Genomic DNA, 26,986 nt, shown 5'->3' with positions numbered 1-26,986 from the left:
AGTTCGTTATTGGTATATGAAATGCAACCTACTTCTGAATATTAAATTTATATCCTGCTACTTTAATAAATGTATTTAGCAGTTCTAATAATTTTTTATGGAGTCTTTGTGGTTCTCTCTATATAATATGTCATCTGCAAATAATGACAATTTTACTTCCTCCTTTCCTATTTGGATGCCTTTTATTTCTTTTTCTTGTCTGATTGCTGTAGCTAGAACTTCCAGAACTATGTTGTGTAAAAGTGATGAAAGTGGGCAGCCCTGTCTTATTCCTGATCTTAAGAGGCATGCTGTTAGCTTTTCTCCATTGAATATGATGTTAGCTGTGAGTTTGTCATATATGGCCTTTATTATGGTGAGATATGTTCCAGCTATTTCCACTTTGCTGAAAGTTTTTATAATAAATGGATACTAGATTTTGTCAAATGATTTTTCTGCATTTATTGATATGACCATATGATTTTTATGTTTCATTTTGTTCATGTGTATCACATTAATTAATTTGAAGATATTGATTTGCATACCAGGAACGAATCCCACTTGATCATGGTGTACGATCTTTTTAATGTATCACTGAACTCGGTTTGCTAATATTTTTGTTGAAGATTTTTGCATCTATGTTCACTAGGGATAGTGGCTTATTGTTTTCTTTTTTTGTAATATCTTTGTCTGGTTTTGGAATCAAGATAATGGTGGCCTCATAAAATGAGCTTGAGAGCCTTCCCTCCTCTTGGAATAGTTTGAGGAGAACAGGTGTTAATTCAACAAAATATTTATTGAGCATTTCCTAGATGCATCTGATAGACACTAGAGATACAATAATAACAAAAACAGACACGGTGTTCTCTGATCTGCAAACATTTCAAAGATGCAAATTCTCACCTAAATGGATTGGGTGACTTATAGAAAATGTAGAACAGGTGAATGTCAGAGTTGGGAATAAAATTTAATAGTTAGACTACAAGTTTAGGATTTTAATCTGAGGCAATGCATTGACTGCAAGTCCAAACACATAGGTCTCCAGAGGAAGAGTTATCTGATAAGAAGAGGACTCATTTTTCTCCCATATCCCAACCACCTGGGCTCCAGGGGAGATGCCCTCCCCCCAAAGTGTCCAGGTCAGGTCAAAGGCAAAAGTCGTTCTTGTCTAACATGGGATTGGAAGGCCCTGGTAACTGATGGTGGGGTGTTCCCTTGTTTCCTGGGAACTCAGTCCTCCCACGTGGAGGTCACGCCTCTTAACAAGCAATGGGCTCCGTCAGGAGTTGAGGCAAAGGCATCTCAGGCTTTGCCCAGAGGCATTCCAGAGTCCTGGGTCACCACGGCCCGTCGCTTCTAGCTCAGTGGCTGTCATTGGTCACAGAGGAAGTGGCCACACGAGCCATAGTCTCACTGCCCAACGTCTCCCACCACTACATTATTGATTTCCCTTCCCTCCCCCTTTTAAAAATAGTGGTGGGAACATGTCCAGTAGTATTGGGGGAGGGACACTTACAGAGAAGTTCACACTGTCAGGTTCACTGACATACTCTTTGGAATGTTAACTCATTTGCTTTGTTTGAAAGGTCACCCAGATGTGTTAACGGGTAATTCTGAAACTGTATCACAGTCATTTTTTGATGTCCTGATAGAAAAATTCAGATAGAGGCTTGATTACTCTATTTGGTCTTAGCTTCTGTCTGCCTTGCTCCACAACTATAACTATATTATATTATATCTTATAACTATATTCCATCTGTCCCTAAGCCTTATGCTTTTGTCAGTTAGCTCATATGATAATAACAGCCACCACTTACTAAATGCCAGGCACTGTTCTAAGCACCCACTCACTTCATCCTTTAAATAATCTATGAAGTAGATGCTGTCAATGTTAGCACACAGAGGCAGGGAGATGGCAGCCACCAGTTTGGGCAGGTTGTCCAAGACGACAAAACGCAAAAGGGCAGCCCTGAGACTCAAGCCCAGGCAGTGCAGCTCCCAAGTCAGCTTCCTTCACCTCTGCCTCTGCCGCCTGAGTTCTATCGTGATTGTCATTGTTACCAAAACCACATGCCGGAATAGTGGCAGGTATATCGTACTAAGAGAACTGTTTGGACACCATTGTCCCTAGGGCCTTTTCACTTATTCTTAAAGTAATAATTATCACAGAAAGGATTAAGAGCATAATTGTACCCGTGGATATTTTAACAGCTATGTGTACTTAGAGAAACCAGTGGAACTGATTTGTCACTTTACAATTTTCTAATGCACGAGAATCACACTCATATAAGCACAGCAGAAATAAATGTTTAATCAAGAAGGGTTAACCTTGCTTTAATGAAACCTGCTAAAAAAATCCCAGACAACTGAACTACAAAGTACAAACTTAAGTGTTTTCATGTCACAACAGTCTTCATGTTTGACTGTAATATTCTTAAATACTGAGTGTCCATATTTCCCACTGGCTGCGTTTGGCTCCATGGGTCTTGCCCTTTCCACATCCAGCTGAGGGAGTGGCCCTACTTGACCATAAAGCAGAGGAAAAGTCCCCATTGCTGAACAACATGACGGCTTGTAACTGCGTGGGACTGGCATGTGTCACTTCTGACCAGGCCTGGGAGGACTGGAGCACCTGCCGCATGTTAGGTGGTCGGGAAATGAAGATGACTCAACAAGCAGGCCTTCGCACGTCCTCCCAGTACACGAGCTGGGCCTTCTATTTCTTTTGCATTTCTCTCAGAGCTCTGTCCAAAGTCCCGCACATGCTAATGCTCAGTAGAGTCTCGCTGAATGGAGTGAACATGCAGTCTGCATTCACTTTGCTCCTCGCCCCCTGATGAAAAAGACCTAAGCTATTTAAACCCCAGAGGACACAGCTGAAGATGAAAACGTCATTTGAGAAAATCAGTGGCTGAAAAAATCATAATCCAAATGACACTGACCACTGCTTTTGAATCCTCTGTTATTAATATGAAAACTGGGGCATGGCTTCTTGCTTAGTTTTTGGTGGTTTTTTTTTTTAAAGATTTTATTGGGGAATTGGGGGAGGGGAACAGACAAGTTGCTGTCGTTTTGTTCTTCAGTCTAGTTGTGGAGGACGTCGCTTCACTGGCCTATGTTGGTATTATCATTGCGCTCTTCCCAGGTGAGGCAGTCACTCGCCAGCCATTGGCAAATTCATACTTTAGTTATCTTTTGGTAAAATCACAATACACATTTTTTAAACATTTCCCTGCAGTCTTGTAACGACTCATATTCATTTGTGCTTATTTCTTTTAATTCTTGATCCTTTAATATTTTAAGTAGTTCAAAAATAAAAACATCAACAACTTAAAGGCACTGACATTATCTGAAGAGACATAATAGAAAAAATTATTCTGGAAACTAAATTTATCTGACTTTATTCATCCACAAAGGCTTTTCACACAAGATATCATGAGGAAACAACTAAAGAGTTTTCTTTCTTTCTTTCCTTCTTTCTTTCTTTCTTTCTTTCTTTCTTTTTCTTTTTGTCTCTCTTCTAATAACTGCAAGGAAGCACAGACATTCCCAAAAAAATGTGTGGCGTAACAGCTGTCAGACTACCCATGTCCATGGTTGTAAAGTTGAAAAGAAAGTGGGAAAAGGACCCTCATTCTGAGCTTCATCTCCTTGCACTGCACTTCAGCCAACCTACAAAAGTAGCCCTTTGTGTCCCGGAGGACGAAGCCGCTACAGAGGGGAGGCCCGTGTCCCCAGCCCCGGACCCCGGGTCTGCAGGGGGAGCTCACAACAGGGTCCAGCAAACAATTCTCAGCCTTGCAGCTCAGTCTGCTCCCAACTGCCACAGATGTGCAAGTCCGAACCTGCTCTTTATCTCCCTTCTAAAAGCTTCATTTTCATATTTTCTTTGAATTGTGTAGAAATTGTTCTTTCTGGAGAAGTGAAAGTGCCTGAAACAGTCGGTGGCATGCGCGTGGGGCCTGCTGCCCGCAGCCCTGGGCTGCAAGGCGGCCTGAAACCCAGCTGAACACAAGCTAAATGCTTTCAATACTCAGAAATCCATCAAAGGTTCTGCTGAATGATATTTATAAGAGCCTCACTGTTCTCTTTCAAAACTGAAATGCCCTTCTCCCACACTTGAAAAAAACTGCTCGTGCTTTTCATCTTCCCTCTCAGAGTGTAAACATTGTTTTGAGTGAAAAGAGCTGAAGGAGAGCTTACTTTCCCTTGAAATTTTATTTTTAAATAAGAGAGGGAGAAAATCCTTGTTCTGACTAATACTAATAATACAGGTCAAAGTGTCAGGCAATATACAATTAAATAGAAAACAAAAAAGGTCCCTCTTTTTCCCACAGCACAATGGCACTAGAGTGTAAATCACCCACGAGATGAAATAACACTTCAAAGCCCATCGGGCATTTTTGTGGCATGGGGAGACACTGAGGCTGTCGGTGACCCATGGACTTGGGGGCGTTGCTGAATAGTCCGAAGCTAGCATGAGGTGGGATTTTCAGTCCCTACAGCCTGTGACCCCATGATATGCTTTGTGTCATGAGGGCAGCTGCAGTTATCAACAGATGTTTTGGCAATAAAGAGCGGGTACATCTCGGAAAGGACCCACCTACGTGGGGAGAGGGCACAGTACCGACAGCCTGCCCGGCTATCACAGTCCCATTAATCTCCCATCGCCCGGGTGTCTCAGAGCGCGTTCCGCAGGTGCTTTCTCTGGGAGAGGGCGGACAGGCTCTCTCAAGTCAGCTAGCTTTGTGTGGCGGGTGAGGGAGGCTGGCTCCGGCCATAAATTTCTGTCTGTGACCAAAGGAGGAAGGCTGGGGCCGGGGGTGGGGCCGTGCAGGACAGAAAGCAAAGCCCCAAACATGTAATTTTTCTTGATTGAGTTCCACCTAAGAGAGTAACATTATAAATGACTCTAGATTTCACCAACTCAGACACTATTGAAAATAGCTTAGGACTTTCTTTTTTCTTAACGATTCTATGCTTAACATTGATCTATTATTTGTGGAATTAACTTAAAGGCACAGTGTTTCCAATCTAAGTGTAATGCTAATTTTAAACATGGAGGGAAAACATTTTATGGGAAGGATTCACTCAAGGAGAAAAATCATGGAAAGCTTAGATTTATGAAAAATACCCTAAGAAGAGGTAGCTGAAAAGACAAACTCAGAGCCTTTATTTTTTATGTGAGAACAGAATCTCACAATGAATTGGTTATTAAGACTCCATCCAGCTCCGGTAACTCCTGCTAATAAAGCCAGTGGCTCAAGGAGACACAGAGCAGCAGTGCACTCGTTACTGTAACCAGCTGGGGAGCAAAGTAGCTGAGTCCACAGGGTGTTCGCGTTCTCTGTGTTGACAAAACAGAGTTGGGCTCTGACACAGTAGAAGAGTAAGATCCTGAGGGTCTTAGCAGGTGTGGACGGTTAATTTGCAGCTTGCAGGGTGAGCTGAGGAAGAGAAGCTCCGAGTTGAGGCCGCTTGGGTCAAATACAGGAGAGGCTGGAGAAGACCAGTGGGCGGCTTCCTACAGCTGCCACCGAGGGGGCCTGTGAGCTGGGCACAAGCGTCTTAAAATCTGTGTGCCTCCGTCTCCCCAGTTGTGACATCTGTGCGACAAAGGGAAGGGAGGTAGGAGGGGTGATGAACGGACTGTTTAACCACGGTGAGCAGCGTGTCTTCCAGCTGACATGAACCTCAAAGACAGTGAGACTTGAAGTTTGGGGTTTTTTCCATCTATATATCTATATATCTATATATCTATATATCTATATATATATATATGAAAAACCCATTATGCAGGATTTGAACCGGCAACCTTGCTGTTAAGAGCGCACACTCTATCCACTAAGCCATCCAGGTGGCAGCTCAGCTCAAGGTGCCGAGTTCGAGACTTGAAGTTTTTAAAACAGCACCTCCAGTTTTCCAGCTAACGCCACTTCCAGCTTTGAATGAGGGGTCTGGTGACGGCAATGTGGGGCAGGAGAAAAATTCTGGTGCTGCCTCGTGCTGCCTGTCGGGTCTCAGTCTGTTGAAATTCAGAGGAACTTCCTGGGTCCAAGGTCAAAGCAGGGCTCCCCCCCCCCTTCGGAGACAAGCCCTGCTGTCACTTCCTGGGAAGCCTCGAGGTCCCTGTGGGCCCCCCGCAGAACCCACGCTCTCCCGCTCTTCTGGAAGCATGGTTCCTGAGCTGATGGGAAAGGGGTTTCCCTCCTGACTGGTCTCCTGCGACCGCTTCAGTGCTCCTTTCCGCCCACATCCGTCCCTGTCCAGCCCCTCACCCGCCACCCTTCCCTGTAGGACCCTGGCATTGCAGTCCTTGGGGGCTCGTCTGAGGCTGACTGGTGGAGCCTCTGATGTGCTCAGACTGGTGGAGGGGAGGACCCAACGGTGAATTCCCACCGCGTTGCAGGTCGCTGTCGGAAGGCTTCCCGAAGGCTGCACTGTCCAGTGCAATGGTCGCCTTAGGCACATGTGGCTATTCATGTGGGAATTGGCAAAATATTAAATAAAACTAAAACCATTAGCCCTGTAGCCGTACTCGCCACGAGGGCCTGGCACGTGGGGCGGCAGACATGCAAGCAGGCCCCTCACTGCACAGTGTCTGCCTGTGCTCGGGCTCTGCATGCTGGCCTCTCGAGGGCAGCTGTCCTGGGACAGAGGAGGCTCTGAGTCACAGCGCCACACTTGCTGGCTGCGCCCTGGGCCCCTGAACCCCAGTGTCTCCATCTGCAAGTAGGATAACGATGGTGATAGTCACTGCAGGGCTATGTTGAGAAGTCAGTGAGAAGACGCAGAATAAGCACTTTGTAAGCTCCACAGCGACACGTAAATATAGTCCTTTTCCCATTCTTCTTCTCTGCAAACACCAACCACGCTCATTTAAAGCCCCTGTCTCACCACGGCACCTTCCAACTGTCCACTTTCCTTTATCTGCTTAACCCAGTCTGTTTGCTTGTTTTTAGGGGGGGATGGGAAAGGTGGGGGTTTTACCACTCCTATTAAATCTCCAAAGATGCTCTTCTATGTACACAGATCAGGGCTCTTTCCTGGACTTTTGCTCTGAAGGTGAAGACAATGTGTACACCTTTAAGTGGAGATGACCCCCAACCACATTCCCAGGTAAACCTATAAAGTAACAATTTTAGGATATTGTCATCACTTGTCACTCCTGGTCCAGACAAGCATAATTTTATACGAGAAAAAAAATGCACGTGCACCAGTGGGCTGTCCCCCTGACACTCATCTGAGGGAATGTGACGGAAGGACGGCTTCCCAGAAGGAAAGCCGCACCCCTGCAGCTCATCAGGCCCCGAGCCTGAAGCCAGCAGAGGCCCAGCTGCTGCTGGTCCCAGGGCTCCCTGCTCTCCGGGGCACAGGCCCCCGTTGGTTTAATCCCCACAAAGGGAGGAAGGGTGAGGGTGTCTCTCATGGGATGTACATCGATCTGCACAGCCTGAACCAGGACACCAGGTCTGGGGAGGGAACTGCCAGTAGTCCTCAGCTCAGGCTGCAGGCCACACTCATGCAATGGTGGTGAACTTATTTTTTGAAACTACCCAACTTTTAAGAAGTAGCATTTCAAAACAGCAGTGCTATGAGGCACCGCGGAATCCTAACGACAACTCATGGTCCCCCCGCAACATGTAAATGTCTCAGCTCCTGAAATCCACGACCACCCTCGCTTGGTCTGCTTTCCAGCACAGGTCCCAGGCAGGCGCGCACGCTTTTCTGAAAGCGACCTCCCTCTCACCATCAGTGAGTCTGGCAGAGGTGACAAGGGTGGGGGCTGTCCTGTGCCTCAAAGAAACTTGATCTGTGAGACCACTTCAAGGCAGAGGCTGAGTGCCTCCCTGGGGGAGGCCGGGAGCAGGTGGTGTGGCTCTTCCTACCAGTAGTTGCTGCAGCCCAGCGCCGATCACGTCCTGCAGGTTTGTTTTGTCCTCGGGGCCCACGGCTTGTTTGTATTGCCACTTCTCAGGCACGAAGGGCCACTTCATTTCCTTTGCCTCCTGGATGAGGGTCCTTAACTCGCTGGGGAGTGGAGCTGAAAAGGTCAGAGTTCAGTTAAGGAAATTGCAGGCAAAAAAAAAGGCTGTTGAGTTACCAATGTCATGATGAAGCACCGCGGCGCCCACACAGGCCCCGCCTGCCTCTTGCTGGCTGGGCTGAGCTGCCGCTGTGGCTCGCAGGACAGCAGCCAGGGCCTGTCCGTCAGGGTGGCCGCCCCGTGCCCTGCAGGTAAGCTGGGGCAGTGGGGCGGTCAGAGCGGCTCCAGCAGGAAGCAAGGTGTTCCTGCGGCACGTCTGCACGCAGAGCCAGACAAAGGGAAGAAGGAAATATTATTTTCCCTGTAAGGTGAGAAGGCACCTGAGCCCTCCGGATGGCGTCTGGGGCTGGAGCGGCCGGGAAACGGAAATGCCGGGTCAGGGTGCACAACCGTTTTCTCCTCTAGGTCTCACCTCAGCTCATCTTTTCACCACGGGCTATATTTGAATACAGCGAATGAATATGAAAAACCCAAATGACATCGAAATGTTTTCAGTGTACTGTGCAATGACCTTGTTTCACAGTAGTAGATATATTTAGCTTCTTAATGGGCACCAAACCTGCTTACACACCGAGCCCAAACCAAAAGCCTCCGGAAACTGGAAGGTTTTTTCTCAAGTTTGACACCCGAAACCGACGTGAAGTGACTAAAGCCTATTTGTAGTTGTATTTATCCTACTTAGCGAGCTTGGTCAGAAGTTTGGCTGCAAAACTTTTGATGTTTGTCAGGAGATGCCGCCCAGCTGCCGCTGGGCTGTGAAGGTAACAGATGGTCCATGGTGGACCTCACCTCCTTCCTGACATCTGAAAAACTCTGAAGCGCACCTGACTCCCAGGGCTCTGGACAAAGGACAGAGGACAGTGACACACGGCTGCGAGCCATGCACCTCCAGACTCCGCGCACCTCACACTGAGCCTTCACCTTTCTTTGGACCTGTGTTTACCCCTTTCCACTCTGTTGTCACGAATGCTACCAGCGTCCCTGGGCCACCCCCGGCCTGACACCCAGGCTCCACGCGGGATTTTATGCGCTCCCTTCCTCTCTGACTCGAACTGGTTACCAGACTCCATGAATTCCCGCATCCCTCCATCCTCTTCATGTCATGATTCTCATCTGCGTCCCTCCTCCCATCTCCATGGCGTCCATCCTGTTTCTCTGCAAACAGGCAGACCAGGCCGCTGGCTGCCTTCACGCCTGCTGTTGGGCTTGCACTGCCTCTCCCAGCCCCTGTGCAGCCAAGCTCAGGTCCCCTGACCAGCATTCAGCCTGCCAGACTGCCCAGCAGCACTAAGATGCTCCCCACCCCCTGCCCAGGGCTCCCACACCCATAGGCACAGGTCCCCTCATGTCCGTGTCAATGCTCTGTGCCACACCTCCCGTCTCACTGGACTGCGAGCTTCCTGAAGACAGGCGTCAGCTCTTAACACTTCAGTATAAATCATACCCTGAGGCTAAAAGAAGGATTAGTCTTCTGTCTACATGAGACACGCTAAATAGGACAAAGGAGCCATAACAGAGAGAGTGAAAGACAAACAGAAGGAAGGAAGCCCAACTCCGCCTTGGGCACAGCGCCTGTTTGTGTCCTGTACCAACTGGCATGGAGGGGACATCGTATGGGCCACGCCAACGAGCGCTCTGCGTTGACGCCTGAGGGTGACTCACACGTGTCACACTGAAGTCAGCCAGTCAGCGCTGAGTACTATTGAGCACCTGCTGTCTGGTGGCACCGCCTTACCCAGCCGTCATGGGACAGGCGGCCGAATGCTCACCGTCTGCTGGGAACCTGGCCCTCTTACCGCGGCTGACTTGACTTCAGCCTCCCAATGTTCCCACTGTGTATGTGGAGCAAGTTTCCTAAGTGATGCGTCTGACTCGCCAGGAAGCCGACCACCGCTCAGCCCTGCTGACTCAGGGCAAACCTGTGGCCCCAGCACACTGCCTGACGCTGCTCCTCAGCCCGTCTGCCTGACAAATTTCCGTATTTCCCCATGTATAAGACACACCCTTTTCGAAAAATTTGGGGTCTAAAAACTGGGTGCGTCTTATACAGTGGTTGTAGATGTTTTTACTTGCATTTTCCGCTTTTGATGCGATTGTTTTTGCGCTCATTGTTGTAGATTTTTTTACTTGCATTTCCCGCTTTTTCGCGCTTGTTGTCTTTGCGCTCAGTGTTTCACACTTGTTACCCGTCTATTATGGTAGGTTACGTTTTGCCACGTTCTGCCCAGAAATGGCTCAGAAAAGATTGTCGTACAGTGCTGGATTCAAGCCAAAAGTGATCCAGTTTGCAAAAGTGAAGAGAAATCGTGCTGCTGAATGTAAGTTTGGTCTTCCTCCAACTGAGAAAACAATCCGAGACTGGCTACGGGAAGAAGAAACCCTACTGAAAACGCCACGGCAGAAGAAGGCCATGAGAGGCAATATATGAAGACAGTGATTCGTCGTCAGACACAGATGAGGACACGCTAATGGCTGGGAGTTTTGACAGTGACGAGTTGTATGAATTTTATGATGAATAAAACTTGAGTTCAATAACTTTATGTAATACATTTTTTTCAAATTTCGGGCCCCAAAATTAAGGTGCGTCTTATACATGGGAACATCTTATACATGGGGAAATACGGTATGTGCACATCCTGGTTGTGGGCAGAAAGCGCCAGTCCAATGACACCAGAAATGTGACTTCTAGGTTCAAAGAATTCCACCATACTCTGCACTGGACAGTTCAAATATTTCCAAATTTCCTCATAAGGAGAAGGATTCTTTACAATTCACTTCTGCCTCCTCCACACCATCTTTTCCCTACAGGTCATGCCAGTCCAGATGAGGACAGTCCAGTGGGGCGCACTGAAATAAAATGTGGTTTTACATACAGCTCTGCATGGATTTCAGCTGCCTGCCCAACCCGGGGAAGTGGCTGGCATCACCTACGCTGACAAGGACGTGGTCTGAGGAAAAGGAGGGGTGGAGAGGAGGAAGGAAAAGGGTGAGAGCCACAGTGTTGGCGTCGGCCGGCTCGCCCTGTCATCACAGCGCCTGGCCTAATGCATTGTCCTGGAGTGCCTGCGGGTGACACTTTGGTGGCAGCACGACCCGCTGCTACAGCTGCTCAGAAACGACCTGTCAGGGAAGGGTGGCGGGTCAGGCTTAATCACACATCACCATAGGGGTTGGTTGGTGCCGAAACTGTCACCAGCTCAGCACAGTCTCCTCACCCTGGTCACACCTCGGCCCCAAGCAGCTGACCCGCAGGCCGGGGCTCACTGAGTGATCTGCCTCCCCTGGAGCTGACCTGACGCTCCTGTCCTGTGGCACTTGGCAAGAAGAAAGTGCTGGGGGCTCTGCTCCCGCTAAGCTAAAGGTAGGCGGAACGGAAATCACTGAAGTTACAAAAAAAAAAACCATTAAAAGCACATAAAAGGGACCACGTATAGAAATGGAGGGAAAGTTATTCTAATGCTAGCAGGAAGTCTGAGGAACGGAGGTAAAACTGGCTAAAGAAATGAGCTTTAACTCTAGACTTGGCGACTTAAACTTCCCAAACAACGAGTCACCTAACACCATGAATGACACCAACTATGAAATGAGCAAAAAGCCAAATTCTTAAACCCTGAGAATGACGCAGTAAGTGTGTATCGGCGTGAGCGCAGTGCGTGACAGCGGCGTGGGGACCCAGCATGAGACGTGCGCTGACGGGGACACATTTGTGGAGACCGGAGACGTCTATGGAAACTGATGAGGCACAAAAGCTCAGTCTGAAAGCAGTGCGCGCCACCATTCAGAAGACGCCTCCATGTTTCATAATTGAGGTTTACGTGCGCAGCCCGCTCGGACCCTTTGTTCCCCTTGGACTGAACGGTTTCTTGGAGCCTGGTGTTCGCTGAAGCCTAAAATCAGAACTGACAGCAATTCACCGCGACAAAGTGGGTCCTCCCTGCCCGCCCGCCCGCAGCCCCTGTCCCATTGATGCCCCAGAAACCACTGGTCTCTCGGTGGTCATCTGCCAGGAGAAGAAAGCAGGGCGGACGGGAGAACGTGTGGCTCAGGCCGGGACAGGACGCGCGGCTCCCCGGGCCCCTCCCGGGCTCACCTGCGCCCCGCGGGTCCTCGCCCGCGCGCTCCCGGGGCTCCGGCGACGCGCCCCGCTGGAGCCGGCCCAGCGCCTGCAGACACTCGCGCAGCAGCGCGGCCGCGGCGCCCCGATCAGCCATGACGGGGACCCTCCGCCACGAGGAGTCCAGCGCGTCCGGGTCCCGGTGACCGATTACCCAGCAGAAGACATCGGTTCTCGATAAATGAGGCCCTTCAAGGCCGAGATACCTGGTGGATAAAAGAGGGAAACAGGTGATTACCTGATGCATCATCGATTCCCTGTGAGACCCAAGCACGGAGGGAGAACAGGGCCGTCCTTGGGCAGCAGGACGCCCCAGGACGGTGTGAGGGGCCTGGTCTCCACCGGCGGCCCCTCAAAGGCGCAGGCGGCATGAGGCAGAGCGTCCCGGTGAAAACCCCACAGTGAAGTCCCTGGAATCCCACGCGGAGCCCGGCCACCTGAGACACCCCATCTATGTCCTCCGCACATGTCCCATCGGCGCCCCTCGATGCGGTGGCACCAAACTCTGATAGTCGGACGGTCCTAATACTCAGACACAAGCGCACGGGGACCAAGGTTAGCAGTCAGGCAACCAAGGCCGATCTCCACGTGCGGCGTTCTTAACATTTAACACCATATAATTGGGAAAAGATGGGCGATGACAGGTGCCAGATTTAAAGCTCTTCACAGCCAGGCACACTGCCAAGCGAAGAGGGGAAATGACGTCTCAGAAAACCCAGTTTCCTGGCTCTGTCATGTGGATGACGGGTCCACTTCCACTGCGCTTTGGCACACAGTTGAGTGACTTCTTATGTAAATGTGACTATAGTGTAATGAGCTGTTGCAGTCAACGTAATTTCAAGAACAAAAAACTTACAGACAGTACAAAAATGCCTGACAAATACCAACAGGTTCGATTAGCTAATCTTTTTGTCTGTCTTCCCTTTATTAAAGTATGTGCATTGTAACCAAAACCACAGAAGTTGTTCCCTTTCTGAGTTTGCCAGGCTGGAGAGTGGAGCTGCTCTCTGCGTTAGACTCTGCAGGGCCCGCACAGTCTTCTCAGGAAGCCAGGAAGAGAGTGACAGCTGTGTGGGCTGGGCCGGCCTCCAGCTCATCCACAATTCGAAGGAACCACCGAAAACACTGACGCATGGGGTGGTTGTGCTGGGTTGGAAGGAAACGTGCTCTACTACCCAGTGACCTCACTTTAAGAAGCTGGATTTCAGTTTAAAATAGAAAGCCAGCATTTTTCTTTTTTTTTTTCCTGTCCTGAGGCATAAGAGGAGCAGAAAATGAAGGATGAAGTAACTGCAATCTAAATTTTGCTTTTCTCAATCTAACCTCTGTGGTATACATCATATGTTTTGGGTTTTAAAACACATGCACCACACACACGTTGCACAGGACTGTCAAAGCAAAGTCTTAGGATGCTACGGGCTTGTTTCATTAAATGAATCCTGTATTTTTGGGGAAGGACACAAGCAAAGATATGAACATCTGATATTTGAAAGAACATTCCCATAAATGAGGACGTGAGGAATTAAGCAATGGATGCATTTCAACATGAGTATAAATTGAGTCTCTCTTCTGTTTAGGACGTTTCGGAATGTGTGCCTGCATGGACTGCGTTATCGGGCTAAATGGTTTCCAATGGCCCTTTAGCCCAAGTGTTTATAAGTCAGCGTTTTGTGGTCCAAGCTGGCCATTAGCTTGACTTTTTATGAAAAGAGGCGAGTGGCAAGGCTGGTCAGAGAGCTAATTAGTGGACCGGAGTCAGCAAAAGGCCATGAGCTACAACATTCCACCCCCACCACTCCCTGAAAAAGGAAGCTGTGGCTATAACAGGAGGTTAGCGTGGAGAGTAAGAAATAAAAGCGGTCGAGAAAGTTAATAACAAACCTTCAAGTTTGCTTGGTCTGTGCTATGGGCAAATAGCAACTCCTATTCTCCAAGATCTGAATTACAGCAAGAAGCGGGATTCTCTTTTCTAGGACCCTTTTCAGGGCTTCATATAGACAGAGAGGTGTAAAAAGGAAATATGAAGAGTTCATGCACAAAAAAATAGAACTGTACTATACTATAATATATAATATAATATAATATAATATAATATAATATTAATAGCACATCGTCCCGTCATCTTATACTTGTGTTTTATTGGTGTGCTATCATCTGCTTACGGTAGAAAGTAGTCTTCCATTATACTGGCAAGTTAAAATAAATTTTAATTGTTCTGTTTCTGTAAATGGTTCAAGCAGAGATAGCATGTAATAATGAAAAGAGAACCCAGAAATAGTAATACGACACACACAATGGCTCTCCATAGACATTTGTTGACTAATTCCTTCTGTGTCATTAACTATAACACCTCTGAGAATCACTTTTCTCATCTGTATTTTGAAGGTGTTGGCTGGAATAATTGTTATGATCCTTCCAGGTCTTAAATTATATAGTCAGTGGCAATCTAGAGAAACCAGTTTGTCTATTGCTGAAGAATATCTGATGCTTATTTACTGAAGAATTCCTGGCTCTTTTGGGAGCCCCTAAGTATAATATTTTCATGTATACTTTCCTCTGTGCTTTAGAAACGTCAGCTTGAATCTTAGAGGCTGATTACTAGATAAATACACGTCGTCGTTTTTGTTCCCTCACTTGGAACCCCAATTCCTGGTACGCAGACCATAAATCTCTTCCTTTTGTCTAAGTGCTGTGCAGGAGAGATCAGGTATGTGGTCCTGTGAGGGCAAACAACAGGACTTGACCTCATCATTTGGGCAGGGCAAGGGGGGGCCTCCCTGAGGGCGTGATGCCTGAATTCAGCTCTAAAAGGAGGCACAATGCTTAATGAAGTTAAAATGGTGGGGAAGTGCCCTGGTGTGGAAGGAGACACAGAGGGACTGGAAGAAGGCCAGGTTGGCCAAATGGAGGTACAAGGAGAAGGGTGACGTGGGGCGAGGCAAGAAGGGACCGTGCAGGGCCTGGCATGCTGGCTAAATAGCCTTTTGTCGACCCCAAGAGTGATAGGGAACTACTGGTAGCAGCTGGGCCACGACCAAACCTGCATTTGGAGAAGGTCACTCTGTGGTGTGTATTGGGGGTGGAGAGGAAGAGGGGGATCACAGTTAGGTCAATTAGGTATTTGTTGCAATAATGCGGGTGAGAGATAGCAGGACTTTGGAGCAGGGCAATAGTATTGGAGATGGAAAAAACTGGACAGATTTGAGAGGTGCTGAGGAAGCAGTTGCAGCGCTGGTCTGGATGGGTATGAGTGGTCTTAAGGATGAGGCCCAAACTGCTGCCCGTCATAGCTCAGAATGGAATGGGTGATGTTACCGTACGTGAGACAAGGGGACACGGGAGAGAGCTTCCAGGGAAAGGCATAAGTGCATCTTCTGTTTTGTATTTCTAGCCATAAAGATTGTAAGAACGTAAGTCATACTGTCCAAAATAAGCAATCAGATTTTAACCAAGGAAGCATTTCTAAGTAGGAAGAAGAGATTTCCAAGATAATTAATGTTTAGTACTGTGACTGCCCAAAATATACCAAAGATATTCTTTATGTTTTTTGAAAGTTATAGCACTTTCCCCTCTCCCTGTAGAGTCAGGAGAGACAATAGGAAGAAAATACTGTAACATGAGAAATACCCTGGAATCCAGCCATCTGTGCAGACTTGTGTGCTTCATTGTTAGGCCTGACAGAGGCTGCAGCCTGGGACACTTTCCTTCAGGCAGCAGTCCTGCTGGAACTTTTGGTCAGCTTTGTTCATAAAACAATCATTTTCGAATTCAACATGTATCAGTCTTTACCCTCCGGAACCGGCACTCTGAACTGAATTATCTGTGAATTAAATAATGCAAGTTTCCCAATATTGTTAGTAATCTTTGGATTATTTTTTCTATGTTCATCCTCCCCCGGCCCATATATTTTTTTCTTGAAAGTCAAATAGAATGAGGCCGGATAAGCAATCAAACATACAATAGATAACTCTAGAATAACACTGATACCCAAGAAAGAATCATTCACACTGAGGCACAGTATGTACACTCACAGCCAAATGGTCATGTTTCATACATTCTGTGTTTGACTTTGACATCTGCATGCTTTCGTTTTCATTAATGACTTAGAGTGAAGCTGGGTGGCTGAGTCAGGATAATCGACAAGTCAGCCATCGTTAAAAATAAGCAAATCAGTGGATTTTTCAAAGCTACTTTTCTTTTGGCATTTGTGTTTGAGTCTTTTCCATTGGACAAAGTACCAGTGTTAGGGGATGAATCAGGGAAAATAATAGAATCCCAAAGATATTCCACAGTCTACTGGCTGCACCTCTGTAGTAATCCACCTGCCACCAGAATCCCTAAGCTTGAACACGTGGGGAAGCATCAAGAAGTCTCAGAGATGGTCTGTACTGTCCAGGAGTTTACAATATAATTAGGGGAATAGCACATAAATTGTAAAAATGAACTCTACAAGGCATATTACACACAATTACATTCCAAAAGCTCAATTTAAATTATCTTTGTTGGAATTCAATTAATTCTTTGTTAAATCATATGCAAGTTCATAAAGATCATTTAATTCATATGTACATGAATAATTATAGTGAAAATACTTTTCGTCTAAAATCAAAATCATTTATTGTGTTGTTTAAGAAAATGTATTCTGGTCTCCAATATAGAACAGTAAGAATACATTTCTCCAATCAGTCACCAGGAATGACAGCCCAGCCTTGGCCATCCCCCACCTTCCCCTCAGCCACCTCCCACACAGACTCTGACCACGTTGCCCCTTGTACCGATTGGTGGTGCAAATGGGGAAACAAAAGGTGAAAGAGAAACCTGACTGGAAAGCATACAAGTATGGGGCTTGGACAAGTAGTTTGGGTAATGACCGTCTTGTTAGCATTTTAAAACTGCATAAAAAGGGAGAAAGAGAGGCACTTTCTAAGTTACAAAACACCTAAAGAGTAGACTTCTGTTTCTAGCAGTATGGAAGACGATATGTCCTGAATAACACTTCTGCTTAAAACAACTAATGCTGGGAAAGCATTTTAAAATCTCTAAAAGGTATTAGTGAGGGGGTGACCAGTTACCTCAGTTGGTTAGAGCGTGGTGCTGATAACACCAAGGTTGCGGGTTCGATCCCCGCATGGGCCACTATGAGCTGCGCCCTCCCTAAAAGAGTCAACTATGCCATTGTAGCATGAAAGCAATGTGTAACCAATGACCATGGCTGTTCCCCAATAAAATTTATTAAAAGAAAAAAAAGTATCAGTGAGATGCCAGGAAAGGAAGGACCACTCGGAAGACAAAACCAAGTAACAGCTGGAACCCAGAAAGTGAATCAGCCCAGAAGCTAGCCTTGGCCTAGTGTGTGTTTGCCCAACACTGTGAGTTGAAACCTCAGTTTTCACTATTTTGGAGTGTGGGAGGGTAGGACATAAAACCAAAGGCCTACCCAGGTGGGACATATACATGTAAGAGGACACTGCCCCCCTGGGCAAACCTGAGATCCTAAAAGGTTGCACCTTTAGTGTAAGGCTGAGCTCCAAGGAAAATTGCCTGTGTCAAAACACGCTGCTTCATGAGAGTTTGAAGCTGTAAGGTCCACAAAAACCTCTAGCTGATAATTATTTTAAAATAAGTTATTTAAAAATGATCCTAGGTTGATAGTTTTCTCAGGCAACTGGTGGAATGAAGCATAATCTTCTCTAAAGGAATCTGACTTCAATCCAAGCTTCAAAGAATTCCCAGCTATAAAATACCAAAAAATACGAGCTCCTGGTCAAGCTCACAAAAAGCATGAGGTAAGAAGGAACAATGAATGAAAGCAGAAACACCTACTAAAATCAGGCCCATATATAATTTAGACAATAGAATTACCAGGTGTAGACTACAAAATACACATATTTAAAGAACTGAAAGAGTGTGTTGAGTATATGAATAAAGAGCAAAGAAACAAAAATGTTGCAAGTAGATTGAAAAAGAATCAAATAGAATTTCTAGAAATAAAAATATAATAACTAAATATTGCACATTCAAAGAATTTGATATATTTGATAAAATACTAGCTCTGGCTAAGTATAGAATTTTTGAACTGGATGATAAATCAGAACACATCACCTAAAATGAAACAGAAAAAAATGGAAAATACAAAGAGAAGTTAAAAAACAGGAATGATTGATGAAAAAGGTCTAATGTATGTCTAACCAGAGTCCTAGATGGGAAGAAGAGAAGGAAGCAAAAGAAGTGTTTGGAGAGAAAATGACTAAAAACTGTTAGAACAGGAAAAATATAATAATCAAAATAACCTCAAGCAGAATGAATGAATGAATGAATGAATGAATAAAAATAAGTAAATAAAATCCATACCTTGAAATATCATAGGAAAAATAAAGAGCACCAAAGACATAGAATAGACCTTTAAAATAGCCAGAGAGAAAAGACAGATTACCATCAAAGAAACAATGGATTTATAGCTGGCTACCTAAAAACCATGGTGGAAACTAGAAGACAGTGAAAGGATATATTCAATATTTTGGGGGAGAAACTGTAAAATAAAAATATCTAAAAATAAATATCAACTGTCCCTTACAAAACAAATCTCTAAAGTATATACTTTAGATAGAAGGAAAGTGATCACAGAGAAAGGGCCTAATATTCAAGGAGAAATACAAAGCAACAAAAATAATGTTATTGACTAAATATAAACAAACATTGATTGTATAAAGCTATAACAATGTCTTGTGGGATTGAAAAAATACACACAAAAACACCAATGCCATATATGGCAAGAGGAAAGTGATTGACATGAAAGGATTGTAAGACTGGACTGATAAGGAGGAAGGGAAACATTAACTTTAGACTGTGATAAAAATATTAAAATAATCCCCAAAAATTTGAAATAAAAGATATAACTTTGAAATTGGTAGAAAGTAAAAAAAAATTTTAAATCCAAAAAAATTAAGAAATACTTTCCAAAATACTTGCAGGTCAAAGAAGTCATCATTATAGAAGTCAGAAAATATTGTAATGAAATGATAAATGCTACATATCAAAATGTGTGGAACTCAGTCAAAGTGGAACAGAGGAAATTTATAGAATAAATACTTATAATACAAAAAAAGAATTATGGAAAATTAATGAGATAAGCTCGTAATCAAAAGTAAATGAACAGAAAAAATAAACTAAAAAGAAGTAGAAGACAGGAAATAAAGATAAGAGCAGAAATTAATGAAATAAACAAATATTCAGTAGGAGGATCAACAAAATAATTTCAAAAGACCAATGAAATTGACAAACTTGATTAAGAAATAGAGAAAAATAAAAGAATAAAAACTTGGAAGAGGGTAGTACAGATGCTACAGAGACTTTTTTAAGCTAATAAGAGAATATTGAAAACGTTTTATACCAATAAATTTGAAAACTTAGATATAATGGTTAATTCCTATAAAAGTATAATTTAAATAAAAAAGAAATAGGAAACCTGTATGGTCCTATAATTTTAAAGAAATTCAATTAGCGGTTGAAAAATCTTTCTACCAAAAAATCAGAACATATAGTTTACCAGCAAAATTTTTACCAAATAGTTAATGAGCCAATAAATCCAATCTTATACAAAATAGCCTTTAAATTAGCAAGAAATGGCTAGAAAAAATAATTTAATAAAAATATACTATTTACAATGGCATAAAATACATTATAATAAAAATATATGTGCATTTACATGTAAAATACCTAAAAATTATTCTAATAATAAATATGCAAGACTTTTAGAGAGAAATTATAAAACTTGATTGAAAGATCCTAATGAAAATCTAAATACATGCGATTTCCAGTGTTAGTGGCCTGGAAAAGTCAGTATTATTAAGATATCAATTTTTCCCCTTAATCTCTATCTTTAATGCAATTCCAGTCAAAATCTCAACAGCTGTGTGTGTGTGTGTGTGTGTGTGTGTGTGTGTGTGTGTGTGTGTAACCTCACCAAATGATTCAAAAATTTACGTGGAAAAACAAAGTTGAGCAATAATCAACATGATTCAGTTCACCAAAAATAACCTTGAAAAATAACAAGGGCTGGGAGAGGTGTCAAGCCAAATGTCGCCAATTAGTATGAGATTATATTAAATGATACAAAAGTTAGTGGCACTAAATAGTCAAATTGGCCATCTAAATAAAATAGAAAGTCCAGCAAGAGACCCACATACATATGTAAACATGATTTATTACAGAACTCAATATATGGCATTGAGCTAATTGTATTTTTAAAAATCAATGCTAGTTAGATTAAAGACTAAAATGTGAAAGACAAAACTGTGCAACTTCTAAAAGGGAATATCTTTGTGACTTTTGGTTAGGAAAGAATTTCTTAAACACTTATAAGAAAAAGCAAATCATAAAGGAAAAGCTTGATATGTTTAATTAATTAGAAAGGTGAATTTCTGATTAGTAAAATGGCACTGCAAGGAAAGTGAAAAGACAAGTCACAAACTGGCAGGAAGTATTTGTAACATATGTAACTTTCAAAAAAATTCCATCCAGAATATATAAAGAATTCCTGTAAATCAATGAGAAGAGGACCAACCACGTGGTAGTAATGAGCCAGAGGCTCTTCCCACAAGGAAGCGAGAGCGTAATGAACAAACGAAGCGTCCAACCTCCGTTAGTGATGAGGAAGCACAGATTCAAACCACACAATTTCTCGATTGAAAAACACCGAGCTGGATAACAGTTGCCAAGAACAGTCAGTGTGTTCCTCCCGCCCACCACTGCTGGGGCCTATGATTCGGTGTCTCCAGCAAAGTCGCAGCTGAACTGTGGGCCCGGCGCACTCTGGGCATGTCCTCTGGTTGGGGGACCTCTTGGGCTGTGTCCAGGGCACATGGATTAGAATGTTCACAGTGACACAGTCCCGCATAGCAAACAGACAAGAGGAAACGTCCACATGTTCATCAGCAGAAGGGTGGATTAGAGCTTTGGACAGTGTTCCTTCATCCACTGGGACGAAATAAGCGACTGAACTAGTTACATGTAACAAGAAGGATGAGTCTTAGAAATATAAAGAGCAAACCGCAAACACGCACGTGTATAACATTTGCAAGCAAAATTCATATAAAAAAATTTTATAGGATGCAAATATATGGTAAAATTACAAAGAAAAGTAAGGGAATGATAACCTAAAAATTCAGAATAGTGGATTTATTGAGGGGAGAGCAAGGACGGTGGGAGGGTTGTGTGTGTGAGGAGGCGTCAAAGGCCCCGACCGTTCTTTTACTGGAATGGATCTGCATTCATCATGTTCCGCGTATATTACACCTAACTTACAATTTTTTGATATCTATTCGACATTTAATGAAACGATTGAAAAGAATAAAATGGAAACCCAAGCCTAGGACCCGTGTGTAGGTTACAAATATCAGGCCCTGCCCCTGGGCCATAGTGGGAGGGGTGCAGCATGCACAGGGATTCTGGGGGGCATTTCTGGGGGTTGGGAATCACTGGGAGGCAAGTGGGAAGGAGAAATTGACCTGGGGGACAGGTGGAGAGCTGACCTCCTGCTGACTGAGAGCCCAGAAGTAAGCCCCGGCTGGCAAGCTAAGTGAGGCAACCGGCAGTTTGAACCATTTGTTTAACAAACACTAGATTGCCACAAAATTCTATTTATCTTTTCATTCCATTTACAAAGAAAATGAAGGTGTGCACTGTGGTATTAGGTTTTTTGTTTGTTTGTTTGTTTTTTAAAGATTTTATTGGGGAATCTGGGGAAGGGGAACAGACAATTTGCTGTGCTTTTGTTCTTCAGTCTAGTTGTGGAGGACGTCACTTCACTGGCACATGTTGGTATTATCATTGTGCTCTTCCCAGATGAGGCAGATCGGTCGCTGGCCACCAGACGGCTGCTCTCGCGGATCACCGCAGATCATGCCGGCTGCCAGCCACTCACAGTAGCTCACAGGCAGCCCACTGCAGCCCCACTGCAGCATACGCCATGGTGGTTGACTCATGGCAGCCCAGCTCCAGGTTGCGCTGTTGTTCACCATCTTAGCTGTAGAGGGCGCAGTGTCACTGGCCCATGTGGGATCCGAACCAGAGGCCCTGCTGCTCAGAGCTGGCGTCCCAAGCCAACTCCTAATCAACACGCCACTCGGCTGGCCCTGTTTGTTTGTTTGGGTTTTTTTTTTTAAGATTTTTTGATTGGGGAATTGGGGGGATGGGAACAGTGCTGGGGAATTGGGGGAAGGGGAACAGACAAGTTGCTGTCGTTTTGTTCTTCAGTCTAGTTGTGGAGGATGTTGCTTCACTGGCCCAAGTTGGCACCATCATTGCGCTCTTCCCTGGCGAGGCAGATCAGTTGCCAGCTTCTGGACGGCCGCTCACTGCGGCTGCTGGCCGCTCACGCTGGCTGCTGGCTACACACGGTAGCCCATGGCAACCCACTGCCACGGGGGCTGCAGCCTACGCTGTCGCCGGCGACTCACGGCAGCCCAGCTCCAGGTTGAGCTGTTGTTCAGCATCTTAGCTGTGGAGGGCAGTGTCACTGGCCCTCATATGTGGGATCCGAACCGGGGCCCTCTGGCGTCCCAAGCCAGTTCTTAACCATCACACCACTCGGCCGGCCCTGTTTGTTTTTTAAAGAAATTTTATTGGAGAACAGTGTTTTTTTTCCAGGACCCATCAGCTCCAAGTCAAGTAGTTGTCTTCAATCCAGGTGTGGAGGGCGCAGCTCCTCGGCCCTTACGGGAATCCAATCGGCAACCCTGCTGTTATGCTCATAACCTGGGCTCCAACCACTTGAGCCAACCAGCCACCCCTAGTTTGCTTGTTTTTAGGGATTAGGAAATGCTGCAGGTGAAAATTAAGCCCTTTGCTGGGGCCCTTTTACAGCAAGGCCTGCAGCCTGAGTGGGAGAGTCAAGGCCCAAGCGGCCCTGTCCCTCCTTGTCCCTCCCTGTCCCTCTCCAGTTCCCGGGTGTTTATCGAACTTGGCTGTGCAGGGAGGTGCAGGGGGAGTGTTCCGGGTCACCAGTGGGTGACCTGCTCCCTCAGGAAGGAAGGAGAGAAAGAAGAGCCGGTCACTGCGGGGCGGCTGCTGATCACGGCTTCGGTTACGCACTCCATCAGCGTGGTGACATCTGATGAACTGGGAGCCTGGCCCCGGGGCTAGAAGGACGATATCTCAGGTCAAGGTGAGTCAAGCCTGCCATCTGGTCCTGCTCAAGGCTCCCCGTGCTACTTCCAGGAGGGTTTTCTCCGACTCCCTGCGCCCAAGGCACTCGCTGCCCGGCTGTGTCCCCAAGCGCCGGCCCGCGAGATACCGGGAAGCCTCACAGAGCAGGAGACACACGGCACAAGCTCTGAAGGGTCTTCCTTCCGAGAGACTCCTGCGGCAGCAGACTCTGCGCCCAGCCTGGGTAAGGGACCAGGGACCAGGGTGTGAGGAGGCACAAGGCAAGACAGGCTGCAGATGGAGACCAAGCCCCACTGGTCCCTGAAACACGCCTGGCTTCGTGCGTAGTGGACAGCCGAGTTCTGGACGGGCGCAGCAAGCACAGCCCTGCTGGGCAGAAACCCGGCGCCTTCAAAGGAAGGGCGAGGGGCCCCGGCTCCTGCGTGGTCCCAAATGCTCCCCTGAGCAGTCCGGGGGGAGGGTGGACCCACCGCGTGCGCTGGGGACCGAGTGGGCGCGAGGCGCGGTGACCATGAAGGAGGAGGGGGTTGTGGAAATGGCAGGAGGCATCCTGTGAGATCACATGGCCAGGCTGTGACGCGTCACCTACTTCTCATGAGGCCGGCACGTGTGGGATTAAAGTTAACTTTGCAACAAAACACTTGAAATTCTGTGTTTATATTCTCGCAGCCAAGCAGTTATCGCGCAAAGAGCCAGGTAGATTGTGAGGTTAGAGGCAGCCCACGAAAGAGCAGTCTGTGTTGCAGAAAGGGAATGAGGGGGCCCTGAAATTACAGAGGAAAAGTGACATTGAAATGAAGCGTCGGCGTCACTGTCTCAGACATCAGAAGGTGGCGGCCGTCAGGCTCCCTGGACTGCGATCTGCTCTTTGCTGGCTGAGCCGTTGCGGAGTCACAGCCCAGTTTCCCCGCGGTAGAGAAGCGGTGTTTTACAAGGATCATTGACATGTGCAAAACACAAAGCACATCGCCTGCCATGTCGTAAGTGTTTCATTGGTAGCGACTGTTGTCATCAACATTTTTTCAAAACATAAATTTTACTTTTTAAAGGGTCACCCAATGTTTTCTTAGTTTACTTGTTTGGATTTGGTTTCCTTGTTGGTCTCATTGTTCATGGACTTACAAAGAAACTTGCTTGTTCAGGATCTGATGTTGTAATTTTCCCAGTGTAAAGCCATGTAATGACGGAATTATCCATAAATTATCCATAAATCATTCTTCCGACCCACATTTAGTTCATGAATAGAAATTCTGTTAGGGAACTGAAATGTTATGATCATTGAGGTTTTCAGGAGGAAAAATGTGAGTTTTACTTGCATTTTAAAAAACAAAACAAAACCTTAAAACCCAGCCAACTTGGTGTAACCAGCTGTTTGCCTCCAGCACAGTCTGAGGCAGCAGGAAAGTGAGGCCTGCAGTGGCCCAGGGAGCCGAGACCCGGGTTGCAGCTCAGACAGAAGCCCCCAGCCCCTCGGAGCGTCCCCTCTAAGACACACACACACACAGCTCTTTCTTTACTTTCTGCTCAGAGTGTGAGAGGCGCCTGCGGTGGCCTCAGAACGGGGGTTGGCAGACCACGCTCTGGGGCTGACAATACAAGTCCATCGTGCATGTGCATGTATGTCACCAGGACCGCTGGGTCCTGGCAGGGAGCCTCCCATGGGCCTGGGAACAAGCACAGGTGTGTGTTTCCTCGAGTGGCTCTTGGCTGTGATGAGGCCCCACCCAGATACCTTCACACTTACAGGCTAAACTGCTTCGACACCATGACAACCACGTACAGTCCAGGGCGAGGGGCTGACTTTGCTACTCCTGTGTGGTCTACAGGGGGACAGTGTCTGTCAGTAAAAGGTGGCACTTTCATTGCTTGTTGACACATCTCTTGGCGTGGCTACCCAGCCGCCCGCAGCCACACAAATGCAGAGTCCTTATGTGGCTCCTGTGTCAGGCTGACCGCTGCTGTCCCCAGGACACAGAGCTTCCAGGCCCTACAATGAGTACAGTTTCAGAAATGTAGGGCTCTCTACTTTCTGTGTGCATCCTGCTGCTGAGTAAAATGCTGTGGAGCAGATATCTCCATGTCAGTCACATGATTCGGGGACGACTTGGTGACTTTTGAGCCGTGCTACTTTTTTTTGGTAATTCCGCAAGTGGAATAACTTTCATTTTCTCCTTTCTCTAATAAGGATAGAGATCTGAGACTAGGTGTTAATTCCATTGTTTGCTTTTAGCTAATAAAGGAATATTTGCCAGTATAGAACGAACAGTGATACAGAAAAAGATTTTTTAAATGGGTAAATCAAAACAGGCAAATGAAGCACATTAGTATTTTACAAAATCTATTACTGGTAAATAATAATAATAATAATTGTTTTCTACTCTTTCTTTAACGCAGCGGTTCTCAACCTTCCTAATGCCGGGACCCCTTAATACATTTCCTCATGTTGTGGTGACCCCCAACCATAAAATTATTTTCATTGCTACTCTATAACTGTAATTTTGCTACTGTTATGAATCGTAATGTAAATATCTTTTTGTTTTCCGATGGTCTTAGGTGACCCCGTGAAAGGGTCATTCGACCCCCAAAGGGGTCGCGACCCACAGGTTGAGAACCGCTGCCTTAAGACTTGGCTTTAGTAACTTAGAGGCCTAAACTATAAATTAACGTGTAATGTGTTTGCGAACACCTGAATGATAGTTAAGCATTGGGTGTTCACTACATACCTTTGAAGGTTACCCAGAAACAGAATGAACATTTCCAGCCCCCCAAAGCAACCTCAATGGGGAAGTAAAATGAAGTCAAAAATCGAAAAATCCCAGAGCAACGTGCTCGCCCACAGGATGTTTACTTAAATCAGACGAGGTGTTGAGTTCATTCTAATCCTCCCCACTCGTACAGAAAGAAGAAAAGACATATTAGAGCCTGACAAAGGGATAGAGAAATTGGCTTAATTGTCTTACTTTTATGAGATTGCAATGAGGAAGATAGTAGGTGATATGGTTCTCATTTGAAGATTAAAAATAAGACAGAAGTTCAGTGATTTGTCCAAGTTCGAGTGGCAGCTCACTGGGATTATCTACAGGGTCAGACACAAGCTTTCGGACATCCAGTCTACTGTGGTTTTACATGAGACGCCTCAGCGTCCTGGCGATTTGGGCAAGAAACAAATAACCACACTGAAACACAAGATGTTTTAACTTAGTAAGTTGTTGATTCTATGAGAGCAATGTGTATTCCGGTCTGCTTAAAGAAATAGGCTTGATTCTCAAATTTCAAACCACTGAGATAACAACTGTAGTGTTTTTTTCTTAGGAAGAAGTATCCTAACTGTGACCTTTCTTGGGAAGAAGGACCACTGGGGGAGGAAAGAACTGCGGAGGTGTCAGAGGTGCTCCTAAATTAGGCCTGAGTGGTAGCAAACGCATGTCCACCTGGGAGGCCCCGCAACGCGAGTGGACAGGTGGGGTCGCTCTTTATGAGCACGGTGGCTTTTCCTCACTACACTGAGCATTTTAATCATTTAAGGAAAACATTCTTTTCAGTGCTAGTAAATTTCAAAAGTAAGTACTATGCTGTCCTTTTTTCACATTGGCTATGTATGCAATCCTGGTTTATTCTTTACACTGCCTCACACAGCAATTTGTCTTGCCCTGAAATCAAAACGGGAAAATGGTATACAT

The 26,986-nt window shown here is 45.7% G+C and overlaps 1 protein-coding gene across 1 annotated transcript in view; it reads right to left on the bottom strand.

Moving 5' to 3' along the window:
- The window catches only part of ALPK1 (alpha kinase 1), a 41,538-nt gene extending 28,823 nt beyond the window's left edge, over positions 1–12,715 (bottom strand). The window contains 3 exon segments of the mRNA XM_019656596.1: positions 7,869–8,023; positions 12,117–12,346; positions 12,578–12,715. Of these exon segments, the coding sequence (XP_019512141.1) occupies positions 7,869–8,023; positions 12,117–12,346; positions 12,578–12,591 (399 nt within the window). The 5' untranslated portion in view covers positions 12,592–12,715.
- Between the last annotated feature and the right edge of the window lie 14,271 nt (positions 12,716–26,986).

Source organism: Hipposideros armiger, unplaced genomic scaffold (genome assembly GCF_001890085.2).
Source record: "Hipposideros armiger isolate ML-2016 unplaced genomic scaffold, ASM189008v1 scaffold_262, whole genome shotgun sequence".
In the NCBI taxonomy this organism is placed as follows: domain Eukaryota; kingdom Metazoa; phylum Chordata; class Mammalia; order Chiroptera; family Hipposideridae; genus Hipposideros; species Hipposideros armiger.
Note: the sequence above shows the minus strand (reverse complement) of the source record. Positions and strands in the feature narration are given on the sequence as shown.